Source organism: Engraulis encrasicolus, chromosome 4 (genome assembly GCF_034702125.1).
Source record: "Engraulis encrasicolus isolate BLACKSEA-1 chromosome 4, IST_EnEncr_1.0, whole genome shotgun sequence".
Taxonomy (NCBI): domain Eukaryota; kingdom Metazoa; phylum Chordata; class Actinopteri; order Clupeiformes; family Engraulidae; genus Engraulis; species Engraulis encrasicolus.
Genome location: NC_085860.1, coordinates 37,826,543 through 37,839,018, shown reverse-complemented (window position 1 = coordinate 37,839,018; position 12,476 = coordinate 37,826,543). Strand labels below are relative to the sequence as shown.

At 45.5% G+C, this 12,476-nt stretch overlaps 1 protein-coding gene across 2 annotated transcripts in view; it reads left to right on the top strand.

Moving 5' to 3' along the window:
• Window positions 1–4,285, top strand: part of osbpl5 (oxysterol binding protein-like 5) — a 47,105-nt gene extending 42,820 nt beyond the window's left edge. For both annotated transcript variants that reach the window (XM_063197361.1, XM_063197362.1), the window contains exons 14-21: window positions 135–233; window positions 404–501; window positions 1,115–1,204; window positions 1,413–1,549; window positions 1,726–1,905; window positions 2,508–2,643; window positions 3,144–3,367; window positions 3,802–4,285. In XM_063197361.1, the coding sequence (XP_063053431.1) occupies window positions 135–233; window positions 404–501; window positions 1,115–1,204; window positions 1,413–1,549; window positions 1,726–1,905; window positions 2,508–2,643; window positions 3,144–3,367; window positions 3,802–3,943 (1,106 nt within the window). In that variant the 3' untranslated portion in view covers window positions 3,944–4,285. The remainder of the gene's footprint in view (window positions 1–134; window positions 234–403; window positions 502–1,114; window positions 1,205–1,412; window positions 1,550–1,725; window positions 1,906–2,507; window positions 2,644–3,143; window positions 3,368–3,801) is intronic.
• Window positions 4,286–12,476: the final 8,191 nt, after the last annotated feature.

Sequence of the window (12,476 nt, the reverse complement as noted above, 5' to 3'; positions counted from 1 at the left end):
CATTGGCTGGCTATGCAGTCGACTGAGACTTTGGTCTGACGTGCCTTGTCCACTCTCGCATGGTGCAACAAGGTTGATGATGCTTACATTGTGATTGTGTGTGTTTGTGTGCGCGCGCGCTAATGTGTCTCCAGGTAACTCGTTGTCGGCCATACTAGATGGAAAGGCTAGACTGCTGCTGCTGTCCAGAGACGAGGAATACGTCATCACCATGCCCTACGCACACTGCAAAGGTAACACACACACACACACACACACACACACACACACACACACACACACACACACACACACACACACACACACACACACAAACCATGCCCTATGCACACTGCAAAGGTAATATACACACACATCTACCCTACACACACTGCAAAGGTACCTGACTCTGCTGTCTGTGCAGGTATCCTGTATGGCACCATGACTCTGGAACTGGGCGGCAAGATCACAATCGAGTGCGAGAAAACCAAATGCTCAGCAGAGCTGGAGTTTAAACTGAAGGTAGGAGCCTGACTGGTATCCATCCCGGCTTTACTCTGTTGTTGCTGTTGCTGTTGTTGCTCTTGCTCTTGTTCTTGCTCTTGTTCTGGCTCTTGCTCTTGTTCTTGTTCTTGTTCTTGTTCTGGGGTCCGTTTCTCGATTCTTGTCGTTGCTAACCATCTTAAGACCGTCTTAAGACCGTCTTACCATTCCCTTGAATTCAATGGTGAGCGTCGCTGTCGAGAGAGAGTTGAGTCGCTCTTACGAAGGACGTTGCTACCGCCGTTAGCAAAGACGCTTTCGCGATACGGACCCCTGGTTCTTGTTCTTGTTCTTGTTGTTTTCTCTCCACATGTGTTTGTTTTTTAAAGGGACTAAGGAGAGCATGAGGTCTAACTATTCTACAGCCTTCATAATCAACCATTATGTACTCCACTCAACAACTCCTACTCTACTCTATTATACTCTACTCACCTCTACTCACCTCTACTCACCTCTACTCACCTCTAATCACTCTAATCTACTCTACGTACTCTTCTCTACTCTTATCAACTCTATACTGTACTCAACTCTACTCTCTCCTCTGCTCTCCTCTCGTCTACTCTAATCTACTCTACTCTGCTCCATTCCACAGCCTTTCCTGGGCGGCTCCAGTACTGTAAACCAGATTTCAGGAAAAATCTGCGTTGGAGACGAAGTCATGGCAACAGTGGAGGGCCACTGGGTACGTTAACTCTCTCTCTCTCTCTCTCTCTCTCTCTCTCTCTCTCTCTCTCTCTCTCTCTCTCTCTCTCTCTCTCTCTCTCTCTCTCTCTCTCTCTCTCTCTCTCTCTCTCCCCCTCTCCCCCTCTCCCCCTGAGGCCAGGATCTTGATGGTTCATGTTTTGTGTGTGTGTGTGCGCGTGCGTGTGCGCGTGCGTGTGTGCACGTAGGATGGGGATGTGTTTATTGCAGAGAAGCGTAGTGGCCAGAGGGAGGTGCTGTGGAGTCCAAGTCCTGAGGTGCGCAGCAGCCGGCTCAAGAGGCGCACGGTAGCCATGGACCAGCAGGGGGAGTTCGAGTCAGAGAGGTCAGACACTAATACACACTCACACACATATACACACACACACACACACACTTGCATACGCACGCACACACACACGCACGCACACATATAGACACACACAAACATACACACACCTCTGTGTTCATCGACAGGTAATATAAATACACACACACATGCTAACCTGTGTGTGTTTGCAGGTTATGGCAGCGCGTGACGGCTGCGATAGGCGATCGTGACCAGAACAGGGCGACGCAGGAGAAGTTTGTCCTGGAGGAGGCTCAGAGGACGGAGGCGCGTGAAAGAGGAGAACGACCCTGGAACACACACCTCTTCACCCTCGACACACACACGCAGGAGTGGCAGTACAAACACGCAGAGTACGTTCACACACACACACACACACACACACACACACACACACACACACACACACACACGAGTATGACACAAACACACACACCTCTTCATACACACACACACACACACACACACGTAGGAGTGGCAGTACCAATACCCTATGACACTCACACACTCACACACACAAGCCAAACCAATTGTACTACCCTTTATGAATGATGTATTTTGAGGGAGGATAACTTACAAAATAACAGAATGCCACCCATAAACATAGATAGGAGGCATTGTCCGGACAATTTACAGTACACTTTACCGCCGTGATTAGAAATGGAACCCCCTGCATACCCAAACTCAGTGCGGAAAGGGTGAGTATTGGAACAGACCATTAGTGCTAGTACTTTCATCTGCTGTGTTTCTTATGATTTTGAAGCACAATAAATAACTAATGAACTTAAAATGAAAATAATGATGTGAAATGAAATTAAATAAATAAGCTCACCTCATCTTGTCAGGAAATAATCCAAATAAACTCATTCATCTTGTCTTGAGATAATCCAAACAGTGTCATTTATCTTGTCTTGCAATAATCTAAATAAGCTTTCACTCCCCTTCCGCTGAGCAGTCCAGAGCCGTGGGACGCCTCCACGTGTCTGCAGCAGTTTGAGAAGGACGGAGTGATCCAGACCCAACGCAGGCACACCACACACCGACGCAGACACAACGGCTACTACAGAAACACATGGGCTGGCACACAACAGGTACACACACACACACACACACACACACTACAGAAACACATGGGCAGGTACACACACACACACACACACACACACACACACACACACACACACACACACACACACACACTACAGAAACACATGGGCAGGTACACACACACACAATAACACACACCGACACAGACACAACGGCTACAGAAACACATGGGCTGGCACACAACATACACACACAACGACACAGACACACACAGACACACACAGACACACACAGACACACACACACACACACACACACACACACACACACACACTACACAAACGCATGGGCTGGCACACAACAGGTACACACACACACACACACGCGCAGACACGACTACAACAGAAACACATGGGCTAGCAAGTAACGGGTACACACACACACACACACACACACACACTAAACGTGATCTTATGAGGTAGTTTTAACGTGAAAAATTGGTGTGCGTGTGCGTGTGCGTGTGTGTGTGTGCATGTGTGTGTAGGCCCAGGTAAACGGTAAGCACCGCAAAGCGAGCAGCCAGAACACGGGCAGCAGTAGCTCCACCCCTGAGCCACCATTGGAGAGCTCAGACGGAGAGGCGGAGCCAGCGTTCCCTTCTCATAGCCACGCCCCTTCCTGCACGCGCTGCAGCCAACAGGCCAAGGAGCTCTTGCAGATAGAGGCCAACATCGCATCCATACACAAGACCCAGCAGGACATACAGAGGTATGGGGACATACAGAGGGATCTATTTCATCTATCTATTTATCCATCTATCCGTCTCTATCGCCTTCATATGCAGGTCTCCCTTTCTCTCTCTCTCTCACTCTCTCTCTATCTCTTTGTATCTATCTATCTCTCTCTCTCTCTCTCTCTCTATCTCCTTCACCCCTTCCCCTATTTTTACCATCTGGCTTTGCACATTGCACATTTCACAAGTTGAGACATTTTTTTAATGTAAATATCAAATAAAAGATCTAAAGTTCTAAACACAAGAGCTGTATAGTCGTTAGGAACCTGTTTTGTAATTGAGTGTGATTTACAGTGTATGTGCCACCATAGTTTAGTGTGTAGTGTGTGTACAGTGTATGTGCCCCTGTTTAAATTGGTGTGTGTGTGTGCGTGTTTTAATGTGCGTGCATGTTTGTGTGTGTGTGTAGGAATCTATCGTTTCTGAGTCGTCAGATGTCTGCGTCTCAGCGGCGTGCGGCGGACGAGAGCTCTCTCCTGATTGGGCGACACTGGCTCCTCCTCTGCCTGCTTCTCCTCCTCCAGCTCTTCATCAACTACGTCTACACCTGAACACCGGAACCCAGCCGCATCTACAGCGGAACCCAACCGCATCTGAAACGGATCTCAACCGCATTTGAAATGGAACCCAAACGCATTTGAAGCGGAATCCACCCACATCTGAAACGGAACCCAACCACATCTGAAACGGAACCCAAGCGCATCTGAAACGCAACTCAACCACATTAGAATCAGAACACAACTCCACCGCATCTGGCACATGTGCGGCCCCCATGTCCTGGAGTTAAGAGCTCACGCAACCTCCACACTAGTGCCCAGTGACCAAAACAGCCAACCCTGCCACACACACACACACACACGCACACACGCACGCACGCACGCACACACACACACACACACACACACACACACACGCCGAGCATCCAAACTGTTGTCTAGCAATAACTACAGACTCTCCTGCTTACCCCCTACCCCCCTCTCCCCATACCGTACCCCCACCCACACCCCTCCAGAGTGCCACATCACTGTTGCCACAATCGGGTTGCGCCTGCGTGCGTTGTGCTCTACCATAAGCCTGTGGGCTTCACCATTTGATAATCATTTTAACCGAGCACATGTACTTAAGACATGTACAGACTCTCATCACTCTGTGTGTGTGTGTGTGCCAAAAGGCAAATTTGTATTATTATTATTTTATTATTATTATTATTTTAAAATGTTTTTAAATACTGTTCCATACCTCCCATCTGTTCTCCCTACTTTTGGCCTTACTGCTGAACCCAAATGGAGGAATTCAGCACATGAAGTAGAAAACCAATAGTGCAATGAAGTGTCTTTTTGGACAGGTCATTCGCTATAGAAAGAATACCAAAAGAGTGTTTGTAATTTGTAAATGAAAAAAAAAGAGTTAATGTTTACAACTGTTAGTTTGAAGGCTTAGACCGGTACGGAGGGAGGGAGATGGAGATGGTTGCCTTTTCCTCTCGTCTCCTCATCTTTTCTGCACTGCCAAACATGTCAGTCTTACAAAGACTATTCGTCTGATTCGGAGGGAAAACATCTTCTCACGCGTAATGTACGTCAAAATTGGCAAGAAAGCAAACTTCCTAGCTAGACAGCTAGTGTTTTATGGATTTCATCAACTACATTTGCTCAAGTTCCATGGGCAGATTTTTTTTCACCTTTTACATGCCTTATATCAGATAAAAAATAATGTACATGTTTTTAAAGTAATGTTTTTAAAATGTACAGTTTAAAGCTAGTCTTTCTAGCTAAAGAAGTTTTTCTTTTTTTGGTGATATTGTCGAATATCACATTATTTATATTATTATAACAAGTTTAGTTTGGGACCAGATTAGAACACAAGAGCTGTATTTGGTACACGCAGGATTAGAACACGAAATGTTTCGTTTGGGACGCATGATATTGCAACATGAGAAGTTAAGTTTGGGACGTCACTGTTGACTGCTGAGGGCCATTGTGATTCACACTGCCTCTGCATATTATGACCAATTTGAGTGGTCATGACTAACCTGCCCAAACTGTGACTAGCCCGCCCCAACCAATCAAATAAGATTTACATTTATGTAATGACGACTAGAAAATAGATTTACATTTACATAAGAGTGACATTTCTGCAGTATGGGAAAAGAGGAGTGAGATGGAGAAAGAACAGAAGAGGTGAAGAGAAAAAAAACAAGACCCAATCAGGCGAGGACGCAGCCAACCAATGGCCTGGCAGGAGATCTCACATAGCCAACAGCCTGGCTGTTGTACTGGCTGCTGCCTAGTGATGCTTAAAAGGTGTCTGAGTAGGCTTGTCCCTGCTGTAAAAGACGCTTTAAGTCCCTTGACTTTTAAGTCCCTGCTGCTTGAAGCCTGTTCTGCAGGGGAGACAGGAAGCCAACAAGAAGCCTATACCATCACACCTACAACAATAACTAAAGATAATCAAATGTATATAATAATAAATATGGCCAAATGCTCACATGGTTTGTTTCACTTGACAAAAATAAATCAAGAATGTATTTATTGATTATTTTTAGCCACGCTGTCTGGAGGACCGATTGTGCGTGCGCGTGTGTGGGAGAGGCGGGGGGTGTGATGCCCTACGAGGAGCAATATGTTGAGAGGTGGAGCAGAGCTGGGCAGGAGGAGGAAAGGACTTGTAAAAAGCCCAGCAGGAAACCACACTCTAAAGACACGCTACAGCGGGACGCGCTAACGCAGAACACGAGAGCACGGCACAGTAAAACACACGGCAAGACTGAATAATGATGTTTCACTTTTTCACACTGAGACTGAGAAATGCTGATTCACATTTTCTTTTTTCTAAATTTTCTCTTTTACTATTTTTTTTTTTTTTACCTCAGACTGTCCAAAAACACGTGTATGAAATAAATCACGAAATCACAAGAGTTGAGTTCACTGTTATGAGATGAGTTCACTGATTAATGTGTGTGTCACATCCTACAGCACTACAGTAAAAATTTTACATTTTGATTTACACACCTGCAGTTGCTTCTTGCATTTTGTTTATATGCTCCTGTAGGGCCACCAGAGGGCGCTAGAGTATTCATATTAGGTCAGGAGGCTGTCATGCCCATGGGTAGCTGGAGTTGTCAACTCAACATTAGCCCTGATGTTAATACTGCGTGCCACTGGGCCAGGAAATTAAGCCCAAGCTTAAGGCTAGAGTTCCTGGTGCGTTTATTCAGCAGGCCAACTAAAAATTCAAATTAGAATACTAGCCGTGGTAACCCACTCGAAACTGACCTGTAAGCAGGACTTATTGGTGACCCCGGCAGTTGAGGAGGGACAGTTACAGAGACAGGTCTTAGTTTGGTCCAGTTCTGGCCTAGCCCAGGCAGTATGAACAGGTACAGGGGCTGGCTTATGTTCCTGGGCCAATGGCCCGCAGTTTAAACGGTGCTACTAGTACTGTATAGTGCTGGCTGTTAAGACACAAGTCTGGCAGCTTTCAGCTCAGGGTGGCATGGTGGAGTAGTGGAGCTGAGAGGAGTGGAGCCCTAGAGCAGTGTTTCTCAACCTTTTTTTAGTTGAGGCTCCATTTCAATTCATGAAATATCTCAAGGCACCCCAAACCAACAAGCCGTGACATGGCATTGCATCCAATACCACACAAGCTTAGAAAAGTAACACATTTAGAGACGTTCGAAGTTGCAGCTTTATCTCAGACAGGCTATGTGTAGGCCATACTGGGGTGACCTAAATTTACTTTATTGTGCGTAAATGGTAGATGAAAGATTCCACTGACTAAGCATTAATTTATTAATTTAGACAAATATGTATTATATTACGCAATTTATTTATTTATTTAGGTCAATTTCACATACAGTCAGCCACGTTTCCGCGGCACCCCTGAGGGGAGATTGCGGCACCCCAGGGTGCCACGGCACCCCGGTTGAGAAACACTGCCCTAGAGTACACTCCAATATGCACACTCCCATCCACCAGTTGTGCTTGTGACCTCGCATTTTGCTGACGCCCTGCCTGCGTGGAGAAAACAATAAAGTTTCCCCATTGTCAGCCTAGCTACAACAATTTTTGGAGGAATGCTCTTCATTCACCATCCCGATTACACATGAGGAAATAACATTAGAATTGTGCTTTTGCAAGATATTGAATTAATTTTCTGTCGTCAGTGACGTCATCATGAGGTCACAAGCAGGCAAGTGAGTAAGGGAGGACGTAAGTCTGCATATTGGAATCCACCCCTAATCTCCAGGACCTAGACCTAGAGGGTTTGCTTGATGGCATGGGCAGGGAGTGGGATGGGGGCATGGGGATGTGTTTGACAGCCGTGGGTGGCACAGGGGGCTGCAATGCATAGTTTTGGTCTGCTGCTTTTCTTCTACAGTCTATATCTGGGACGGGTACAGCTGGAGTGCGTTCCAATATGTGACCTTATACAATAGTTAAATCCGGTCAATTTATTTTGCGATATCTGATTGGATGAGACGCGTTCTACTGGCATTCTACGCGTCGGTAAGGAGGATGATGTCTAGGTGGACATCATCCCCGGAGACTCATCACACCTAATAATCACTCCGCCGTGGATAGAATGTAACCAGGGCCGCGCATTTTGAACTCGCCATCATTCTATCTCATAGTCTACTGCGGAGAAAGTGAATGTAACCAGGGCTGCGTAGTTTGAACTCACCATCATTCTATTCCATTGTTCTATGCTGGACTAAGTTGGGCGCACGCACGCCCGCATGACAGAGACGCGTATCCCAGTTGGTAGCTGGATTCTGGCAGAGAGGAAAGAAGTTATCTGATTCTAGTGCAGTTGTCTGGGCAGTTGGCAGACCTCTGCGGCCGCTATTTCGTAGTCTTTTGAAGGCAATCTAACACATATAGCCTACGTTAAATATCATACACGGAAGATAGTTTCAAACTGGAGATATGCGGGACAACGGACACTTTTTTGACACAGCTACAGAAAGGCTATGTCAGTCTCCTGCAGTGTATGAGAACCGCTATAATCGGATCTCATTTGCGCTGCGATAGAGGGAATGACGAGGAAGAGATGGCTTAAAAATACAGCCTAGGCTATCAGCAAAGCTTGCCATCCACCACGTGCAAATCAATTAATAGTAGCCTACAAAGTGGGCATCTGGAAGCAAGATACCGTGTGCCATGCAATTTAAAATGATGGCCGCTTGGAACTGGAATGAGTTGCCTTTTAGTTTATTGGGAGGGAAAACGCGAACCCATCTCGGGTTCGCACCCACATCAGACGTTTGCCTATGAAAGTGTTTCAGCAGCAAAGTTGTAGCCTGCAGTAGCCTAAAGCAGACATCGGGATATCATAGGCCTACAAGGGATTGATTTGTGTGGTTGTGCGTGTGAGAACAGCGCTCGGATCTCATGCGGCACTGGAGAGGGAAAGACGAGGTGTGTCTTTACGCAGCTATCAGCAAGTTTTGTGGTCCACAAAAACGTGAAAATCAATGTCGGCCAAAAGGCTTATAAAAGTAGGCATCTACTAAAATGTTGAAGTTGCACAGTGTTTTCATTTATCATGCATCATTTTAGTAGGCTAAGCGAAGCCCATTCGCAGTCCACACAGAAATGCACTTCACAGCGTTTCATGGAACTTTACGCGCTGGCGCTGTCAGCATAGCAATCATACAATCAATTCGGAACTACTTTGCTTAGCGGAGCATGTAAACAAAGTATGATGAAGGTAACTAATAAACATTTATTCAAAAATGTATTCTGGTATTTTGTTGGCAATTGAACTATTGTATAAAAGCAATATGACCCTCGTGGTCGGGATGATGTTTAACGTATATCATCCCTGGTGTGATTGCCGACGGCACTCAGCCTTCGGCTTCGTGCCTATGGCCGAACCACACCAGGGATGATATCCGTCAACATCATCCCTCCCACTCGGGTCATATTGCTTAATTGCGTCCTCCACTTGTGCTTGTGGCCTCGCCCCGCCTCAGTGGAGAAAACAATACATTTTCCCAGCTTTTGGGGGACTGTTTTTCATTTACCATCCAGTTTGCAAAAGAGAAAATGACTTTACAATTGAGCTTTTGCAAGATATTGAAATATAATGCTGTTGTCAGTGATGTCATCACGACGTATTACTTCCTCGTACGAGGCCACAAGCACAAGTGGAGGACGCAAGGTTGTATATTGGAACTTACACCCTGTGTGAGACCACGGGGCTAGCACATGAACACCGTGGGCCCCTGACTCCAGTAGAACCAAGGGATCTACCCTCGCCTCCAAAAGAGTTGTCGCCTACCCATCTGTTTGGAATAACAGCTAATAACCTGACTTTCAATTAATCACTTGGCTTCAGAAGTCACTCATATGAAAGCTACAACCCTCCCGATTGAAAATGTATGTACAAAAATAAATTTCATGCACCAAAGAAAGATTGACCCTTTATTGAACACAGACAGGGCAGATTTTGACAAGACAAAAGTTTTGTCGCCTAGCGAACATAATGTGAAAATGAGCAGATAAGTCACTTCAAAACACTTCAAATACGCAGATCGGGTGTCATACTTAATCACTGAATCACTCTCACCTCTCCAGAAAATCGACTTTGGCCTTAGGTGTATGTTTAGGGTCATTGTAATCATGGAAAGCAACACAATGAAAATCAATGGAGTTCAATGAGAGATTGTGACATATTCGCTATTCGTAGAGCAATACATGTTTAACTTCATGATTTAATCAATGATAAAAGCCCTCAAACACCTGCAGCATGCATGCAGCTCCTCATAAGAGCTGTATCTGTACCATGTTTCACTTTATGCACCATTTCTCTTTTTTCATATTCTTCATCTCCAACACCATATAGTTTTGATGCTATCAGTTCTAAAATGGTTGATCGTGGGATCTTGACTTCAGAGTATGAGTCCCATTAGCCTTCATTTTTGTCAGAATTAGGCCTGACATACTCTTGGCTGGCTTTTTTGAGACAGGACAGTGGGAGAGACTTCTTTGGTGTTAAAGGTGAAGAATTTGGAAAAAATACATGGTGCCTAAAGTCAAACATGGGAGGGATACAGCTCTTATGTGGAGCTGCATGCATGCTGCTAGTGTGTGAGGGCTTTTATCATTGATTACATCATGAAGTTAAAAATGTATTGCTCTACGAATAGCAAATATGTCACCATCTCTCATTGAACTCCATTGATTTTCATTGTGTTGCTTTCCATGATTACAATGACCCTAAACATACACCTAAGGCCAAAGTCGATTTTCTGGAGAGGTGTGAGTGAATCAGTGATTAAGTATGACACCCGATCTGCGTATTTGAAGTGTTTTGAAATGACTTATCTGCTCATTTTCACATTATGTTCGATAGGCGACAAAACTTTTGTCTTGTCAAAATCTGCCCTGTCTGTGTTCAATAAAGGGTCAATCTTTCTTTGGTGCATGAAATTTATTTTTGTACATTCATTTTCATTCGGGAGGGTTGTAGCTTTCATATGAGTGACTTCTGAAGCCAAGTGATTAATTGAAAGTCAGGTTATTAGCTGTTATTCCAAACAGATGGATGGGCGACAACTCATTTGGAGGCGAGTGTACTGTATACATACAAGTAATATCTTTGGAACTACTATCACAGACCAGTTTTGTTGCTATAGAGACCTTTACTGCTGTTAGAGACCAGTTTTGTTGTTAGAGAGACCTGTATTGCTGTTCGAGACCAGTGCATATATCTAGCCTGGGAACTACCATACTGCCTTTAGTTCTACACAATTGTTCCGATCTGAAAGACAGTATGGAAGCTATGACCAGAAACGGACCAAATCATGGTCTCTGTCTCTGTCAAATCAGAGAGCGGGACGGGTGTGTTATAATGGCCAAGTATAGAGTTCTTCAGTAACGCGGAAGCATGTAGTAGATTGTAGTCTTTCATGTTAGCATTTAAGGACTTCCTGGTTCGTATCGGCTTCCGGCCTCCATTGGGAATGTATAGGGGCCAGTTTCAAATAAGCTCCGAGTGCAAGCACGCGCTTAGCGAACCCCCGCAAACTGTCGAGGGTGTTAGAAATAGGCTGTAGGTATGACATGGTTGATCATTTTGTGTCAAACTTCGACATAAATACGATGTTGCGTCCATATGCTAAACCCGGAAACTTTTGGCGACTACAGAAGCGGCGCCTGTATCTAACGTCATGTACGTGCGGAGGGTTGTACCCATGGCAACCAAAGGAAAGCATGTAGTTCGGAAGTTTTAATGATCAGAAAGGGGTTAGCAATATTGAATTAAAATCGTCATGATTTAACATGTGAATACACCAACATGATGATACGATCCGTTCCACTAATGAGAAAGGGATGCGGGGACACGCTAATGTTCGTTGTTGGCGTGCAACTTATAATTTGGCCAAACCTGAATCTCTATGGCGTGTTGCAATGTAAAAAAGTCCAAACGCCGCATACAAGTTGACGTCAACGCTGAAGAACTCTATTCCAACCTTTGTGTCTCCAGAGATTCTAGGAGTATTATCCAGTCTCTCCGGTGTCTCTGTCCAATCAGAGAGCAGGGCAGGGTGTATTCTGCCCCCTATGGAATTTACAGTAGGTAGCTCCCCAGACCTAATATAAATTGTGATTAGGTCTGGTGGTAACCAGGCAAGATCATATCACAAGTGAGGCAGGGTTTGTAGACCGCCGACTGAATTTCTCGTAGGGGGGAGGGTGGCCAAGGGTGGATTATTGGTCATTTCGAATGTAACAGTACGTAGCCCATTTGTCCAGTATGACGTGTCACTGTCTCGACTCCACCCCCTCCCCGCTGTCTGATTGGCTCCCTCGCTCAGCCCCTCGTGTTCATCCCAGCATCCATGCTGTCTTTCAGATGAGAATGATTCTGAAAGTGAAAGTGAAAGCCCAACTGGGAAACTCCAACTCCCATTGTCATTGTGACACAGCACATTTATTCCTCACCCGTGCAAGGGGGCAGCCCCCGATGACGCCCCAAGGGAGCGGTGGGACGGTACCATGCTTAGGGTACCTCTGTCATGGAGGAGGATGGTGGAGAGCACTGGTTCATTTTCAAACCTGGTGGGTCGAACCGGCA